This window comes from Chelon labrosus (assembly GCF_963514085.1).
Source record: "Chelon labrosus genome assembly, chromosome: 3".
In the NCBI taxonomy this organism is placed as follows: domain Eukaryota; kingdom Metazoa; phylum Chordata; class Actinopteri; order Mugiliformes; family Mugilidae; genus Chelon; species Chelon labrosus.
This window is the reverse complement of record NC_140339.1, coordinates 9,882,408-9,901,528: the sequence shown is the minus strand read 5'-3', so window position 1 is coordinate 9,901,528 and position 19,121 is coordinate 9,882,408. Positions and strand designations below refer to the sequence as shown.

Genomic DNA, 19,121 nt, shown 5'->3' with positions numbered 1-19,121 from the left:
TTATTTGTTTGGCAGTGCAGCTGCATGTGCTTTGAGATGCAGAGGAGAGGTGACATATCGAGCAGCTGGTTTCCTTGAAGAAAAATTATCCTTTAACAGAAATGTGAGGTTGTCTGCATTCCTTAGATAGGGGATATTTAGGAGTGTTAAGAGGTTGCCTAAACAAACAGCAAACCAAATACTTACTCCCACTGTTTTTGTAAACCTGGGACAGAAACTGAGAGCTTCGGGGGCGGCATGCAGCATCAAAATTATCAAGACCACAGCTTTGCCACAGCCATCATGTTACTTGATTGCCAGCTACCGAATGAATGAGCCATTCATTTATTTTTTTTTTCTCCTGTCAAGTGACCACAAGTGTATCGCACCTTGATTGGCATGACCATAGACCATTTGTTCTGCTTCATGAAAACCTCCATTAAAATAAATGGCCATCTCTGCCATGCGCACTCTTCATGTAAATATTGACACATTCTCCATATTGCTCATTTCCCGTCGTATGAATGGTCCTCATGTTCAGCTGAGAGGCCTTTCATCCTATCCCCAAACATCCTCCTGATGTTTCTGTTTATCTAGAAACAAGACTGAAAATAGATTGTTGGGAACAGATAGGTGTATGAACAATAAATAAAAAAATCAGTGGAAAACTGTTGACGGTGTACTGGAGCACAAATCCCTTCACAGAGACTATACTTTGGAGTCTTTCCATTATTCATACGAAGAATTTAGATGTTAAGTCTTCTAGAAGCTGATTTAGTGCTACACTGACACTTAGGGATTGAAAATAACTGTCCCCGTGACACAAAAGAAATCAGGGAAAGTGAATAATATCTTGTATTTTGTAGGGCAGGGACAAGGAGAGAAGTGTCAGGGTGAAAGCATGAGAACGGAGGTTATGAAGTTTCCATTTGAAGCTACTAACGTGGTACAGCAATTTAATATTCCCAGTAATATCAGCAGCTTCTAACGCAAGGTCGGAGGCTTGCTGGGTTTCCTGTGTACCGGCTCTCGTGCCCAGATAAATAAACCTCAGGCCGGTGGCTGCCGGTGCAACCCGCATAAGTCCGCTGCTGCCTTTGGCCCGACACCAAGCCCCTGGAGCTCCACCACAGACCCACTGACACACAGCAGCCGTGCGGGTATATTGTGAAAACGGCCTGCTTGGAGACATCCCCAAATCAGATTTAGGATTTATGAAAACATACAGCGTCATGGTATTTGCTTTCCTTTAGTGTTTAACCATATTTACAATAATGTTCTGATATGAATATGCCAGCGTGAAAATATTGCATGTGACTGGTGTTACAGGGCCAGTAGCATGAGCTTTAATATATGCGAGTCTTCTCACAAAAATATAATGTCATGAATTTCCATTGATCTATTTCAGGGTTTCATTCCAATGGTTTTCTCTGGAACGATACAATACTTTAAAGTGGACAATATACTTTCAAACATTTTGGCACCTTATATTACTATTGCCCTTTGCCAAAGTAAATTCTCTGGGAGGTACATGGTATCTAAAACCAGATGTTCCGAGTACACAACAGCCAACTGGGCACTGCTTAACAAGCTGTTAACCCTCTGAGCCAACAAAAAGCCCTGCAGGGATTCAGACTGGGTCTCAGTGGCAGGACAATACACGATACCTACTGTCAGCTACCATATACAAATACTCAAATAATGACACCGACAGAGTTACTAAGTACTAGGTTTGTTAATATACTAGCAATATGATATGTAATTACTTATTCGGAGGTATGGTATTAATTGCTTTTGGCAGAGTCACGTTAATTAACTCTAATACTAAAACTTAAACAGTTTTAATATTATGAATAGAGTCACACAAAACTAATAAATGATTAATGAGTAGGTATTTTCAAACTACCTGACTTTAATTCAAGCAGTAAAATTGCTTTAATAAATCAATCTGATGGGATATTAACTACTCCTGGAATATCTGTTGCTAACAACATATTTAATGTTGATGAATGCTAACAGACCAGCCTCCTTTGGTAGAGACAGCTAAGCCAGCTGTTCCAGCAAATCTTTATTTGTTCAGCACTGTTCATTTTCATTAGAAAAGTGCTCCACAAAGACATAAAACTTCAAAACGACAAACAGTAGGTAGCACTTAGCAGGACATCTCATCTCTGCATAAACCCACACATACCTTAACCGAAGCATTGCCCCTAGAGATGATTAATATTTGTATATCATCTGTGTAATATGTGAAATCAACAGTATGTGTTGTTCTGGAGGGAATCTTGGTATTTAATTATGTAACCTAAGGGATATTTGTCTACAATCTACAAATCACAAGCTAGTGAAGGCAATGGAGCACTGTGGAGATGAAAAGGTGTATTTTCCTCAGGCGTTTGTGAAGTCTCATATTCGTCAGGAGCAAAATTAATACTAGTGTTCTTCCATTAAATGCAGTTTTAACTTCGATATCAGTGCTGTGCAATATCAACTAACTTGTGGCTTAAAGACAGGGTTATACAGACAACAAAACTTATATGTAGACGATGAAGAAGTTTCCTTTGAGGCTCACCCAGTATGGGTGCTGACATCTATATTATGTGGACACACATAATATATGTACACCTCTTGGAGTATTGCTGTTTACTAAATCCAGACTGTAATATTTGTCATTTTCATTTTTCTTGGCATCCAGTTACAGTTAATTAATTGAGATAATGTCCCTAATTGGTTATCTTTGTCATTTGCTATGCACTCTTCACCTTTTGCTTCAATATGGAAGCCACTGTGGGAACTTTCTGTGGCATCCAGATTATCCCTGCATGAAGAGACCCCAGTGAATGGCTCCCAAAAGAAGGACAAAGTTCTCATAAGAACTTTTACACATGAGATATCTGTGTCTGTAAAAGACTGTGCAAGTACTCAAAGTTGTGTGAACGCGATCGCTGGTCCAAATGTCCCCAGAGTCCACAAACAGCAGACTGAAATCCAGACTCCTTCTCACGTTCTATCCAAAACATCTTCCACCACAACCAGCATCAAGTCTTTCTCCACAGACTCCAGCTACAAGGTCAGCGTCTCCCTCACTGGTGGCGTCAGTCCAAAATTGTGTTCCAGCAAATTCCAAAATAAAACCAAATATTTACAATAGAGATTTCCTCCCCTCCACTCCTTGGTTTTGTATTATTTACCAATATGTCTAAATTGCAGAGTGATTAATTTCTTCTTCAGAATAGTTCCCCTCAACATATAGTGTTCAGCTATGGTGACAAAATGCACACAACATGTTTGAACTATGTGGTTGTGGTTCACAGTATGCTGAGATCAGAATCATACAGATCTCTACTGTGGCACAGCATCATATTAATTTATGAGTCTCGTGTTAACTTTGAAAAAACACATACAAAGGCTTTTGGTTGCTTTTATTCACTCTGTCTCTTCGCTCTCCTGCCTTCATCCTGTCTGAATGTGTTACTGTTAGAGTGATTTCACTGGCAATTGACCACATTTCTGGCTCAGCACCAACAACTCTCCAGTCGCTGGAAACTCGACTTTGAAACGATAGCACCGACTTTCGTTTGAGCGAATATGCGTAAGCACCTCTGCGTACCAAAGAGGGACTGAGCTCTGCCTTCCTGTGCCTGACCGCAATACTGGGTCAAGATGTCAGATCATGATGCCATTCACATAAACAGCCATGCATTCACTTCAGATGTTACACTTCTAGTAAATAAAGAATACGCATGTCTAGATTTGCAAGCTAAATTCTCACAAAAACAGCTTTTTAAATGCAGTTCCAAGCAACAGTCTCAAAGTTTCCAGTAGCTGTTGGAACAAGTCAAAGTATAACCAACAATTAGGGAACCATTATTATACTGGGCAACAACGTGGATAAAGAAAGAAGGTCAGAATCACACACAAAAATAACACAAGCTTGGGAAGATGCATGCAGCGCACACACTTAAAAACAATAACTCGCTTACACAAACACCTTTCACTCACCTAACTGCTGGCTGCAGATCCAGAGCAGGAGGAAGCAGTAGTACTCCATATGTTTGCCGGTGCAAGCGAGCATGTGATGCTGTGTGTGTGTTATGACTGCTGTGAGTGCGTATGGGGAGGGGAGGGGGGGCTGAGGCACAGAGACCCAGTGGTAAGCACAGTTAAAGGTCCCACTATGATTGACTCTAAGTCTACGTTAAAGCTCTGCCTATATCTCGGAGAAGTAGGAGGGGACTGTAGAAGAAGGAGGTCCACTTTTGAGACAGCAGGCAGGGATACTTTGTATCTCACACACTCATTCAGCTCAGTCTGGATGAAAACTCTCAAATGACTCATCGTTAGGCTGCTGCTTTAGTTTTTTTGTTGCAGACACTTCCCATTTGGATATTTATGACGACAGACGTTTAAGGGGAATCAGTCTTTAGGCTTGTTAAGGTGTGAAGGATTAAATTATATCTACTTTCCCAAAACTTAAAAAAAGAAAACAAGAGAATAGTCACATCATCAGTGTCACACCATCATTTCAAAAGATATGTGAAAATGTCTAACAGTAAACCTAAAAAAAATACACAGTGGCTCAACAGCACTGCCATTCCTTTTCCCATTACAAACCTAAATCGTCCTGGAGCTACGCACTGCACATACCATCATCGTGGCACAACCACAAACTAACCAGCGTATTAACAGTGGAACGAAAATGTGGGGTTTGTATGTTACCTCATATCCTTGCAGTTGAACCATCCAGTCCTCAGTGCAGAATCTATAATGATCCCATTTACGTAATAAGACATAGTTTGTGTACATTAGCTCTCCTGAAATCAATCTGTGGTCAACTAGTAGATCTTTGCTTCGCTACGTAACCACTGCATGTCACACAACTGCTCGACATTTCTTTATATAGGCCTCGTTTCGTCTGGAAATTTTTTTACTCCTTGCAATGTTTGTAGACTATGTTATGAATAAAATACATTAACACCTGTTTTAGGTATTATACTGTACCTATACTCAAAAAAGTACCCTGATATACAAAGTATATCAACTTGGGAGGGGATGCGTCTGCAGATGACAGTGTTGGAGTGATGTAGGAAGTAATAGCAAGTCTGTAAAAATAGGTTTCTCATTGTGCATTATTCAGCAAGTAGCTCTAACACACTGTCTGTGAGGATCTAGAGTTACCTGGTAAACCGATCAGGCATAACATTATGACCATTTTCCTAATATTGTGTAGGTCTCCCTTGTGCCTCCGAAACAGTTGTGACTCATCATAGAATAGACATTGGGCTTCTGAGGGTGTCCTGTGGTGTCTGGCAACAGAATGTTGTTAGTGGGGGCCTTTGGGTCCAATGGGTTGAGGGGAGAGGCCTCTGTGGATCATCCTACAGATACTTTATCAGTTTGGGATCTAGTGAATTTGGAGGCCAAGTCAACACCTTGTGCTGTTCATGTTTTTTGAGTTGTTCCTAAACTGTTTTTGTGTGTGTGTCTGTGTCAGGCTGCATCCTGCTGGGGATGGCTGCTGCCATCAAGGAGTGTCATTGCCATGGGTTGGGGGTGCCTGGTCTGGTCTAGGTGGGTGGTACATGTCTAAGTAACATCCACATGAATGCCAGGTCCAAAAGTTTCCCAGCAGAACACTGAATTGTCACAAGATGGTCAATGTTATTCACTTCTCCTGTCAGTGGTTTTAATGTTGTGATTGATTGGTGTATGTTTCCTGTTTTATCTTGAAATGGCTCTTGATTAGTTCCTTGAGTTTATATATATACTCCTGTCTTTCCCTTTGTTCTCTGTCTATTTTTAGTTTTTTGTTTCTTGACTCTCTTTTGTTTTTGGATTACTTTGTTTCTTCAGTTGGATTATCTTTTGTGGATTGCACCTTTTGTTGGACTTATTAGACTTCCATGTCACTGCAATTTTCATTAAGCTTTTTTCTTTATTTTCTTCTCCTGCCTCCTCCTGTGAGCTTCATTTGGGACCTACCAGCCTTTTGTTCAACCTCAAACGTAACACTATCCTCATCAGGTCCTTGCGAAACTGGGGAGAGCCTGTGAAACTCATCATGGAGTTCATCCATGATTTCCGGATCTGATTCCTATCTCATGAACAGCCGTTATTCTGAAAATCAGCAAAACGGATAAATCAACATCTTTGGCTCTGACACGCACTTCCTTTTAATTTGCAATCACAGCCTAATTCCTTTTCATCACACGACAACCACAGATCACGCAAGTCAAGCCAGTGTGTGTACTGAATCTGCTTAAGAAAAAAAAAGTCAAGACTTGCTTTAATTAAGAGTGCTTAAAAGCTCATTGGATTTATTCCTCTTTCATCACTTCTCCGTAGACTAGTGGCCCCCTTGTTTTTTCTTTTAAGTCAGGAAATTAAGGCCTGTGCCTACTGTGGCACTGCCTTGAGGACTATTTGTCCGCACAGTAATTCTGGTGTACATCTTGGAATGACTGCTCCCTCTTAGGTGAGTGAAAGTAAGCGATATTCAGTGGTCGGATATAGCCCAAATGGTCTGCATTTGTTTTTTTTTCCTATGTCTTAAACTATAAAAACATCAATGTGACACTGACATTATGATGTGCTTCCTGCTGATATTATACTGTTTGAAGGCAAAATCAAGTCTACAGGGTATACTGGGTTACATCATGACAGCAGAGTCATTTCCTCAAGCAGACTAACGAGACAATACAACAAAGGAATGTTTTAAAAGGCAGCATTCCTTGCCCATCAAACTTGAAGGGAATAAAACATACCCTAATTGGAGGGGAAATAAAGAATTTATAGAGGTTTGGCAGTGTTTACGACATAAAAAAAAAGTTCGCCATAAACATGAAAAGTTTCATAACAAGAATTGTTTCATTCAGTTTTGTGGGTTAAAACACACAGCTCAAGAATCTCCTTCTGTCAGCTTGTAAGACAAATGATATATATCGGAGAGGAACCTGCAATTAAGATTAAGGCCTGGTGCTCTCAATGGAGGCAGTGTGCCAGTGGCGTTTAGGGACTCTTTCTGTCAGAGTTTCAAGACCAATGAGGGTGGTAAGCAGTTCTCCCTAATGCTTTGCTGCCAACCACAATTGCCATGTAGATATTCTTTACTGTGAAGGGGACTGGGTTTATGGGGGCGAGAGGCGGACTTTACAGAGTGTGAAGAATTAAGTTTGGAAATTCTATTTTTTTTCCTACTTAAGACCATTTGAGTCATACAGAGTCCCTCTGTGGAGCGCAGCCTGAAATCAATACTGAACAGGAGCTACACTTTCCTCACCTCTGCAGGGCCCTCCTCAACACCATACCACAACTGCAAGCAATTACCTCAATCACCTCTGGATTATCTGTTTGTGTGTGATACTTGGCTGTCTCCTCGGGCTAGAATGGGACAAGTCCTCTGGGATCAGACAAAAAGAAGCAAATGGCCAACCCTCCTCAGAGTTCAGGCTGCGTGCATGGCTCATGTTAAGACCCGGCACCTATCAGACAATGTCATGTCTGGGAGATTCAAGGCCAGTTTCTGGGACTTTGTTCAACCGCTTCTGTCTGAGACGTCATAGCATTGGTTCGACAGCCAAGTTCAGAGTTGAATGACTTGTGAATGAATGAGATTTTTAAGGGCCACTAAAATTCACATGTAACGTCTTCAGATTTGATGAAGCGCCTGGAACTGTGCTATTGCATTTTCACAGTTTGGGATATGAAGTTCATTAAATGGCAGGTTGGCAGCATTTTAAAACTGCATCAATCGATTGCTTACAAATCCGCATTAATATCTCAACAATTCCAATAAAACAAGATGGAACTGTTTGAATGTAAATAGTGCTGTCCATGAATACTCTTTAGAATAAAAGACATTTTCTCTCAGCCCAATATACCAAAGCCAAACAGACACAAAGGCTTTTGTTGTGAACTAAGGAAACTGTTTTCCTTTTCTCTGCTTCTCTCTTACATCTTTTTTTTTTCTCAGAGGACGGACTTCCCCAAAGGAAATAGGATCTTAAGAAGCAAGACAGTGCGATAGATTGTTCACCAAGTGACTCAACGCGATGAACCAACTGCGGGGGCAGGTTCTGGGTGTGAAGCACTGACCATCTCCTGATACTAGAAGTTCCATATGAATTCTCTAATCCCAAATCCCATATTTAGTTGTCAGAAGTCATGTGCAGTTCTCTGTTACTGTCCAGTATATTCCTTGGAAATTGTTCCTCAAACATTCAGTTGTACTTCCGAGGCTTATTGTCCGTGGAGATGTTACTTTCCATAAATAACAGCCAAGCAAGGCAGGAGCAGGATGAAACAATGAATGTTTTTTAGGCAATAGAGTGCTCAGTCAAAGCCCTCCAAGGAACTTTCTCAAACATTGTTTCTGTTCCAGCAGCTTGTTTTTGGCCATATCATCTGGTGTGAGGACAGCAGGGAGAGATTTCTGCCCTGTTCCAGCAAGTAGCCCTGCACAAACCATTAACCTGGAGAAAGTGTTGAGAAGAGCTCTCAGTCAGGCATTATGTGCCGCAGGATACGTGAACCAAGTGAGACCCCATCGATTACACACACACGTGCTTTTTCCATTTAAAATGACTGGTTAACATGCCTTAACGTTACGATGTGTGTGCATTATCACCAATTTTATTATGAAAAGATGACTAAAATGTAAATACAGCATTGGACATGAGAACAATCTCTATGCCGCATACAGTAGACTTAACATCTGGCTTTTGTCTTCAACGCAAAGGGTACAATTAGCATTAACTTCTAGGTCAAACGTTTCTGCAGCAGTCACTGGTATTTATTGGCTAAAGATTTATTTGGTCACCCTTTCCTTTTATGACATAACACTATGACACAATGAAGGCTTATGCCCTCTGTCCATAACCCTGCGGTACTCATTTCATTCAAGTACCACCTGTTCAGTTGGTAAGAAGAGACAAAAATAAAATATTCATGGGAAATAAATCGAGCGCCTTTTTTAGCAGGTTTACCTGCATTTTTTTAAGCATCTTCTAATCCCCCTTCTAGTTCAATTACAACTGAATGCATCACATGTACATTAAAGGTAATTTAAATATATTGTAATAAATCTAATAGAAAACTGTTCTTTCACCAAGAAAATATTTATATATTACTGTAACAGTGTGAAACTGCTTACCTCCTGTACACATGCCAATAAAATATTTTAAATGCATTGAAAAAAATAGGCTTTAATGTCCTATATTTTAATGCAGATACATAATTTGCTGGTCTTGTTCAGTTTAAGCTTTATGGTTGGTATGACACATTAAGCATTAAATTGAGACTTGTAAAATCAGGATTCAATAGGTACAAAACAGTGATTGCAGGAAAGAGTAGAGATGCATCTGAATGTTAACTTTTCGGATAAAAGAAAACCTAAAGTTGCACATGTTTATGCTTAAGATGCTAAAAGCTAAAATTCCATATAGCATCGGTTTCTATAGTTGCCCTAGTAATTATGGTTACATATTTAAACCTGGGCTTTTTGTTTTCCAAAAATATTACATTGTCTTTCACCAGTTGGAGGAGATGGTGAACCAGTGATGAAGCAATACAAATCAAAGCAATGTGAGCCGATTTGGATGAGGAGAACTTGAGTGACAGAGTGCAGGCTGGGAGAAATTCAGTGGTTTTTGGGCCGCCATGCAGAAATCCTATTACTCTACAGAATGCAGACTCTGTTTTTTGAATTAACTTTTGGGGTCACAGTTTGTCTTTAAATCTTTCTTGCTGTTAGTGTGTATTGTGAAGATGCATTCGAATCAAAATGATTCCTCTGTTGTAGGAAAGTGGTGTGTATTCCACATGTAAGCAAGCTTATACTTTTGATGAGTAAATAAACAGAGCTGGGGACTCTTTTCCTCATGTGTGTGTTAGGCAAAAACAATCATTGCTTTGGCTGTTCTTTATATGCTCTGTGGATGTTTTCTAAAGATGGCATTTTGAATAAACAGTCTATCATGGATGTAAACTCAATCTGAGATCTATGGTTTAGAGCTTCAAAGAAGGTCTACCCACAGCTAAGCTGAAGTGGAAACATGTCACGCATCCCACGTATCATTATGTGCAAGTCATTGTGGTATCTTCTGGGAATGGCAAATCAGAAACACAGAGTTATACCGTAGACTGAGTTTCTGTTCATTTAGAGGTAAACAAGCAGAACTGGCCAAAAAAATACAGGCACCTTACTCCCATCATTGATTTTCTTTCTAATTATTCCTTTCAGCATCATGGACGCTTGTCTGATTCAATCAAATATCACCAAGCAGTCAGACCTATAGTAAAATGAACGCGCTGTGTACTTTATAGTAAATTTGTCGAATTGAGGAGAATTTAATTACCAGTCACTTCCATTCAGTGGTGATTTTTTTCTACAATGCATTCATTGGTCATTAGAAGACATGCATCTTGTTATTTTGTTTTTTTATTATTGCATCTAGGATTTACAGATGTCCTATCATCTAAGCATCCTAGTTGGGCAAAGGAGTATCTGAAGAGGTCAACCGCTCAGAGCTGGCTCAGACGGTGGGACAGAGAGGATCAAACACTGTGGAAACTGTAAGGCTTCAGCAATTATTATTATTAATTCATTATCTGTTCCGCATATCCTCTAGAGCAGGAGCGTCCAAACTTTTCTGATTGAGATCCACATGCGAAAGAATAAACGACAGACCGGGCCATTCAGGAGTCAAATAAAAGTACGTAAATTTTGGTTGATAAATGAACATGCTTAAAGAAAAAGAAAACTAGCTTACATCACAGCTTTTAACATGTTTTAATTTAAATTTTTTGTTTTTGTCTTGTTTTGTGGAGAAGCTGCCTTGTTTAGGGCAGTATCTTCACACAGCTGGCCCTGCCTTCTCTAGACAAGTCAAGATGGGGCTGGAGCCTATCTCAGCTGTCAACTCTATCCCAACTTTTGGACCTGGTATTCATGTGGATGTTACTAAAACATGTACCACCCACCTAGACCAGATAAGGCACCCCTACCCCATACCATAGCAATGACACTGCTCGATGGCAGCAGCCATCCCCAGCAGGATGCAGCCTGACACAGACACACACACAAAAACGCTTTAGGAACAACTTAAAATAACATGAAGAACAGTACAAGGTGTTGACCTGTCCTCCAAATTCACTAGATCCCAAACTGATCAAGTATCTGTGGGATGATCAACAGAGGCCCCTCCCCTCAATCCATAGGACCCAAAGGCCCACACTAACAACATCCACAGGACACCCTCAGAAGGCCCATGTCCATTCTCTGATGAGTCACAACTGTTTTGGAGGCACAAGGGAGACCTACGCAATATTAGGAAAATGGTCATAATATTATGCTTGATCGGTGTATATGTGTAAAAGCTTGGCTCACGTTCAATTGTGCCTCATTCTTCTGTCTCAGTCAGGTGTATGTCAGGACTATGTCAGTTTGCCCAGTGAAAAAAATAATTATAAAGCAGGTTTTTCAGAACTTTACTTCCTTAATGTTTTATCCAAGTACCGGTCCTCATAATGTAATGTTTCTGGACACAATAAATTAACGTCTCAATTTGACCTTAAATCCCCAAATGACAGTGTGATTGACGCTGCATTATTAGCCAGGTGAAATAAATACACCAATTTCAGTGTCAGAGGACCTTGCTCAGCATATTTGGCCAGTATAGAGGTCCCCCTCTGTTTAAAAGTTTAAAGGGAAACTCACTTTAAAGGGAATTATCACAGGGCACAAAGATCAAAGTCAAATTTTTTTCACCAATATTAACTTTACTTATGTCACTAGGACACAGTTTGACTGCTTTGTCTCATTATTTGGTAACTGATACTATCTCATTAATAGTTGAATACTGATGGAAAATCCCAGTATACTGTATAGTAAAAATGAACATATTAAAGAGCCACATACAGAGAATGAGAGAAGTGAATGTTTCTGTCTGAGCTTGAGTGAGTCATGCTAACTTTTCCAGATCTCTGGCAGTGCTGTGTGCAAGTTGAGTTGTGCCAGTAGCAATAGTGGGAAATAGACTAATGTGGAAACTAAAGCCACACGCCACAAGATGGACGACAATGGAACGCCGCAAAGCTCACACATCCAGATTCAAGGCAAAGCCGTCTCTCGACACCCAGTTTAAACACATAGCCCTGGAGCACATGTGAAGCTACTTCCACAGACGTAATGTGCTATATGTCAGTAAAGATATTTTCACAATCTGTTCCCTAATAATGGATGTAATAATATTTGTTTTTGAGTGAGAGATGGTATATACTGTATAATATACAATCTCTCTCTTAGGGATGTCACACTCTTGTAGTGCAGGGTAGACACACAAAAAAAAAAATTAATTGTCGTCACTCACCACAATCCTATATCCAATCACGCAACTCACAACTCTAACAGAGACTTAAGTCATACTGTCTTGTGGTCTAACATAAACTTCTACCTAAGTCTTCATCATGAGAGAACACATACTCCTGTTTCATTGCATTTGGGTTTACGTTCATTGTGAGACAGATGGATAAACTGTACCGGGCTTTTTTCCTCCTTTTTGGATCTCAATGGAAAACCAAAATGTCTCCAATTTTCTGCTTGTAATTATTAGGTTTCAGAACGCTTATACGCAATTATCTGTTGCAGGTTGACCACTCATACACCAAGTTAAGCCTCTCTCACAGACCTTTTAAATGCAAACCTTATGACAGCACATCAACGGTTAATTTGACACATCGTGTGGCGTGGTGTTTCCAACAGGAAAGTCTATGTGTGACGGTATTTTCTGTTGTTTTACACCCTGACAGCTACTGTTCCAATGAGGATTTAAACCCTCTGTTTATTATCGTACCAGGCTTGGCAGTTCATTTACTCAAGAGAAGACAGATTCAGTTTCTCTAACTATGTTTGTATTTTTCAAATAACTATTTCATTTGGCAAGCGTGGAAGGTGTTTGCCCTAAATGGGCTTTAATGCAGTTATAATCTGGGCTGTGCATTGTGTTTAAAAACATCTGCCAAGGCTGATTTTAGATGAGGGGCCTCTGAAGGAGAATAAGTTGCATTCAATGCTTAAGGGGCATACACACAGGAAGAGTGAGTTAGCAGTAATGTGGCGAAAAGAGACCATAGATTTTTAATCAAATTCAGCAAGTTGTAGTGATGATAGGTGGAAAAAACGTTTGGTAATGTGAAGTAGACATGTACCAAGTTGAACTAACCTCAACTATGAGGCAATGCAATTGAGGAAAAAATATATTTAGTTTTGATTCTATTATTCTATTTATTCTGAGCCTGCAGCAGTGTTGCACATATTGTCACTTTATGATATTTATATTATTCATATGAGTTATTTTTTCATTCAAAGAAAACACTGCTTTATGTTCTGCTCGTGGGTGCAATATCTGTTTTGCACTAAATAAAAGCTTGTGCAACTCACAGATGGTTGGATCTGCTTTCACTGGCTTGGCTGTGCATTCTCCCTTCTCGTACTTGGGGATGTTCACTGGGCGTCCAGCGTTTTCATCAAAGTATGCCAGGTAGAGTCTTTGGAGGAAAAATGTATTCAACAGGCATAAATTAAATGAAAAAAAGTTCATATATGTCCACAGACACAAGGCTTACTTTGACAGAGTGAACAGGGTTAGTGCACCAGCTCTTAACCACTTGTCCCCTGCAGTCCATAGTGGAGGCAAACACCGGCAAGGAAACAGGATCTTCATGTGTGTATATATTGTACATGATTAAGAATTGAAGTCCACTTTGTTACACTCTGGTCCTGCAGGGGAAAAAGAAGAAGCGTTTTCATTTATGTGTATATGTATGTTTTGTCATGAAGGGTAGCGAGGTATGGGGGTTAGGACCCAGATGCAGGACTGAGAAGGCTGAGGCAGGAGTTGGCGAAAAGGTATTTAATTAACAAAAAAAAAAAAGACAAAACTTAAAGCGCTGCAGACCTGGCAGGATATTCCAAATGTGAGAAAACAAAAACTTCATTGAAATATAATCAACAAAAAAATTAGCTACATGCGACAAGACAAAAACTAAGACAAGACATGAATGACAAGAAACAAGAATCAGGCATGAAAACGGGGCTTGGAACAAGTACGACCAAACAGGGAACAAAGGGGAAGGCAGGGTTATATATACACACAGGGGACAGAGGGACAACAAGACACAGGTGACACAAATCAAGACAAAACACAAGGAGAAACCAATGACCTAATCAAAAACGGGAAAACACAGGGAGTAACACAAAACAGGAAACCAAAAACTTAACAAAATAAAACAGGAAACTGAAAACAGAAAAACTTAACACCAAACCATGACTGTAAAAAAACAAGAACTTAAAATACAAGAAACAGAAACCCAGGAAAACTAATCACAAAACATGATATGTTTAAGATAAGATTGATCCCTGTGGGGAAATGAAGGTGTTAGTTACAGTTAGATACAAAACAGAAGGTAAGAGAAGAAAATTATGTAATAGTAAATATATTAAGTGTACAGAACATATTTACAAACTGGATCAAGTTTTAAATACCATCTAACTAACTAATAACAATAATAACTACAGTATGGTTTCATGTCTTTTCCTATCAAATGTTACAAAAGGCTACACACTACTCAATGTTTTAGACAGGTTTGACCAGAAAAAGCTCTTGTTCTTGCCATTCACGAGCAAATAACTGACTTTGTAACATAAATGACTGTCAAAGAAGGTATGAAATGCTTGAACGGAGAGCTGTGCCTTGAATCACAGGCAGCTGCAACCTGTTAACACCCCCAAGCCTTTTCGCAAAGTAATCGTATGGATAAAAGAACAAGAAATCACAGAAATGCCAAGCCACAAGCATTAGAGCACTAGAATACTAAAATATGTTAACAGAGATTCTTACACAAAGACTAAGTAGCACTCTATCAGTTAGCAGACAATGGGCTAAATTGGTTTGCCTAATGGTCCACAGTAGCACATATGGCTAAATAAAAACATAATGACAACACCACTATAGCTAAGCACCAGCAGGTTAACAAACACACTTACATACGGACACACTGAAAGCGCCCTTTGGCCAAACAACAGATGAATATTGAGCACGTTTAACACTGCCCTAACATGCTAACTTAGCTCTGTGGTTAGCCCTGCTCCACACCACCGGGTTAGCCCCACTAGCAAATTCTTAAAGTAACCATATTGTGAAGTGTCACGCTCACAATTTCTTTATTAAAAAAAATAAAAATCACGTTAGCGCACACAGACTGTAAGCTATTAACCTCAAGTATGAATATTAGCGTTAGCCGCTCCAGTTATAAGATACCAACCCAGATGTTGGTGTTTCTTTCAGAGTTAACCGAAAGAAACAATTTATTATTTAAAACAATTATGTTTATGATTCTCCTGACACTTGGATTCGGTGTAAAGATCTCTGTATTTACAGTCGCGCACAGAGCAGCTTGCATGCCAGGACAACTTCACTGTCGATGCTTGCTGGAGGCGGCGGTCTGAAGCCTGGCTCACAGGCAGTCTTATGCAAAGAACTAACTTTCTATGTAGAAACTGGCTCAAAAACAACCCCTACTAAATGTACAAAAGGCTACAAAAGTGAGAATTTTATCCAATGTCCCCTTTAAAAATACTTAATGAACATTACATAGGTTCCAAAACAAAGTCTGAAAATAAAGTACTGAAACCCAGCATAGCTACCAACACCAAAAACCACTAATATACTGTGCGATATACTATATACTATCAGGCTGGTGCCCCATTTTCACTCTGCCAAACAGCTGGTGTCCAGGAATGAGATGTTTAGCTGGAAATACCAACTCAGACTTTTTAAAATTTTCAACAACCCCTACTTCTCTGTGATTTACTGTAAGGGGACGGCACGATTCCCGAGGCAGGTTCCAGAGCTGCACAGGGTCCCTGCATGCTGAGTGTCTTTCTTCTGCCAGGAACAGGTAAATATGTCCCCTGTGGATGTCGACAGTGGGAACTCGCTGTACAATTACGCAGTTTACGAGCACTGACTCACTTATGTACCTGAAGATGTCTGACAAACAGGGATGTTACAAACAGGGTCTTCAGTTTCATAAACTGTTCTTGTGGCTCGTGTTTTGATCATAAACTCAACCAAAACACATTGCTGGTCTTCAACCCAGAAAAAAATGCAGGCCTTTCATCCAATTAGTGTATTCTCTCTCACACAGCTTCAAATGCTTGTTCCTAACACCAGCTGTTTCCACACAGATGTCAGAGTGCATATGCGCTATTAGCTCTAACACATTGAAGCATTAGAGGGGGAAATACACCCTCATAAAGCAAAGCTGATTGCAGAGGGACAGTCTTACTCACAATGTCAAAACAAACGTGTTTAATCTGTTTTTCATCAAACATGCCTCATGCTATTCGACAACAACAGACTCTCCAACTGTTTGCATTTCTCTCATTTGTCAGACTGGAGCAAGACTTGAACATTTGAAATGTTTATTTTAGTTATTAAGTCACTTACATTTTGACCAAGCGTGTTCACACTCTCCTGTGCGTACACAGAACATAAATGCCCATAATGTATTCAGAGAGTACATCACCTGGAGTAAGGTTCTGATTGTGTACTGTAATATCTTTGTGATATACGCGTGTCTTCCAGGGAGGTTTTAATATGATCCAGTACCTCAGCTGTACAAAAATTGCATCTAAATTGCTTCATGTCATACTTAATCAAAGCAACTGCAGAGACTGAACAACAGTGTGTACTTGTTCCATGTGGTAGAAATATGCCACTGGTTTCAGGCGGCTGGCAGCAATCAGGCTTTTTACTGTATGTGTTCCTCGTTTGATTACCAGCTCAATCAAACACAGTCAAGAGGAAAGTTGGGGTGCAATCAAACCCTAGCAGTCAGGATTCTAGTATATCAGATATAAACAATGCAACATGAACAGAAAACAGAAGGAGCCACAGAGCAGAAAGAAATCTACATAGTTAGTACATTTTCTTTTACAGATCACAAAGATATCTGTCAGAAATGTTGGTTTTTGTTCAGACATTTTTAAGCTTCTAAGTAACTGACCAGATTTTTGACCCTCAATTGCAGGGAAACACGATTAAAGAGCCTTTTGCTTTCACTTTTGGCAGCATACTGCCAAAGGTTCAATAGCATTCCATGGCTTTTATGATAAGCCACAGTCTGTTAGTGCTAAGCTTGGGAGTGAAAACGTCAGGCTGGCCAACAAGCTGTGTAAGCAATGACAGGAGCTGCACTAATTGAAGAAAGAGCATTGGACTTTTGGAAGTTAGCCTGTCTACCTTTGCCGCTTTTGAGATAGAAAGACCACACAATCACCTCAAAACCGTCTCTGTTTTTGTTACACCAACATCTCAGCAGAGGATCGAAACAACGAAGGCCCATCATTTTTGGACCAATGGAGGACAAAATGGGATTCAATGGGATTATGACCCAATTTTTTAATACACATTTTATTTCAAAGGATATGTTTCTAATAAAATCACCATACAAATGCAGGGTCTTACTCTTGCCTAAAAGATATTCAGATGCAGCTCAACCAGGCTTTAAAACCTCTTCAGGAAGACGTGCCGACCCGCTGGCTGGAAAAGCAAATACTACGGTTCAATGGCATGTGGCATTATGCTACAGTTACTCACTGAGGCTGCAACTGGGAAACTTTGATTCCAAATGTGAGCTCCTGAAAAAGACGCTGCCTAATCTGACTCCATTTGAGGAGTAAATTGAGCTATGATTCCTGCTGAGAGCATGCGTCACAGACTTCTAATCAGAGGAACAGATGAGGACCACGGAATCAAATCCATGAAAGCAACTTTAGTTGCAGTTGTTAAATGACGCTTCACGGCAATGCAACTCTACTAGTATATACCAATGTACAGTTACGTACAATACCCTTATATCAGCAAGTAACGGAATATCAGTATTTGTACTCAGTCTGATAAATTGGTACATCCCCATACAAAAGGAAGATTAACACCGTTGCTGAGTCATGTATCATGGGTGATTAATCATAATATCTTTCATGGCTATCGTATTTCTTCATAAATTGGTGAATGTCTGAGTCATCTGTGACATATATGCCTGCCTCAGCAGCTTCATGGCATAAGAAAAAACTCTGATATAAAGAAACAAGTTTAAAAGTTGGTGGTGTGGTACCCTTTAACTTGGCCCCAAATGGAAACCAAATGGACATAAAATGCACTTCAGATTCATTGGATTCATTGGTGGGGACGGAGCTGACCAAAGGATTATTTAAATGTCAAGTGCTTGCCAAACTGACTCAACCGATCAGTTCAGTGAATGGTCTTCAGGGACTTAGAACATTTGAATGTGTTTTCCCCTTGCTTATTGAATTTTACGAGACCCAAATATATAGACTTTGGCTATCGTAAAGATAAAAGGATTGAACTAGAGCAGCGTGGAAGTTTCTTCTTTTCATATAATGAAGTATTTATACCAGAACCTGATTAAACGTATGGAGCAAAAGGTATCTCTTTCTTCTGTCATATTGGTGCGGTGTGCAATTTCCAGTCATTTTCTTCTTTATTTTATGTCTACTGGATTGGAAAGGTCTGCTTAACTGCTACCACATGTTAAGCCTTTGTACTGCTGTCACTGACTTAACTGAGTGTGTTGTTTTCCAGACTCTGTGTGTGGTGGATGTGTATGATAGAAAAGAAGCAGATATACAATGACAAAGAGAAAGAAATAAAGAAAGAATATGTTCATGCGTCTGGTTACTCAGTTTGAGGCTTTTTCCGAATGGGAGCAACACAAAACCCTGAATCACCTCACTCCTTAAACATGATAATCAAATAATTAATGACTTTCTTAAGCTTTCTGAACCTTTTCACCGTTACAAATGTCAAAAATAAAATAAAAAAGTAGGAAATTTTAAGGACAGCAGAAGAGGTGCTGAAGCGTCTCACCTTAACACTGACATGATTCAGACTCTTGGAAAGTCTTGGAGTGAAAGCAGCGTTTTTTCACCAGAGGACTCTAAATCTGCCCCAATGACCGGCAGGTGAAAAAATAGAGTAAATGAGAGGCCAGTGGAAAATGACTTCAAGAGAAGGCGAGACTGGAGCAATAGGTTCATGTCCTGGGTGAACAAACCGTGG

At 39.8% G+C, this 19,121-nt stretch overlaps 1 protein-coding gene across 1 annotated transcript in view; it reads right to left on the bottom strand.

Annotated features, from left to right (window-relative positions):
* Positions 1-4,924, bottom strand: part of itga11a (integrin, alpha 11a) — a 47,783-nt gene extending 42,859 nt beyond the window's left edge. Inside the window, exon 1 of the mRNA XM_084540837.1 lies at positions 3,982-4,924. Within this exon, the coding sequence (XP_084396963.1) occupies positions 3,982-4,054 (73 nt within the window). The 5' untranslated portion in view covers positions 4,055-4,924. The remainder of the gene's footprint in view (positions 1-3,981) is intronic.
* Between the last annotated feature and the right edge of the window lie 14,197 nt (positions 4,925-19,121).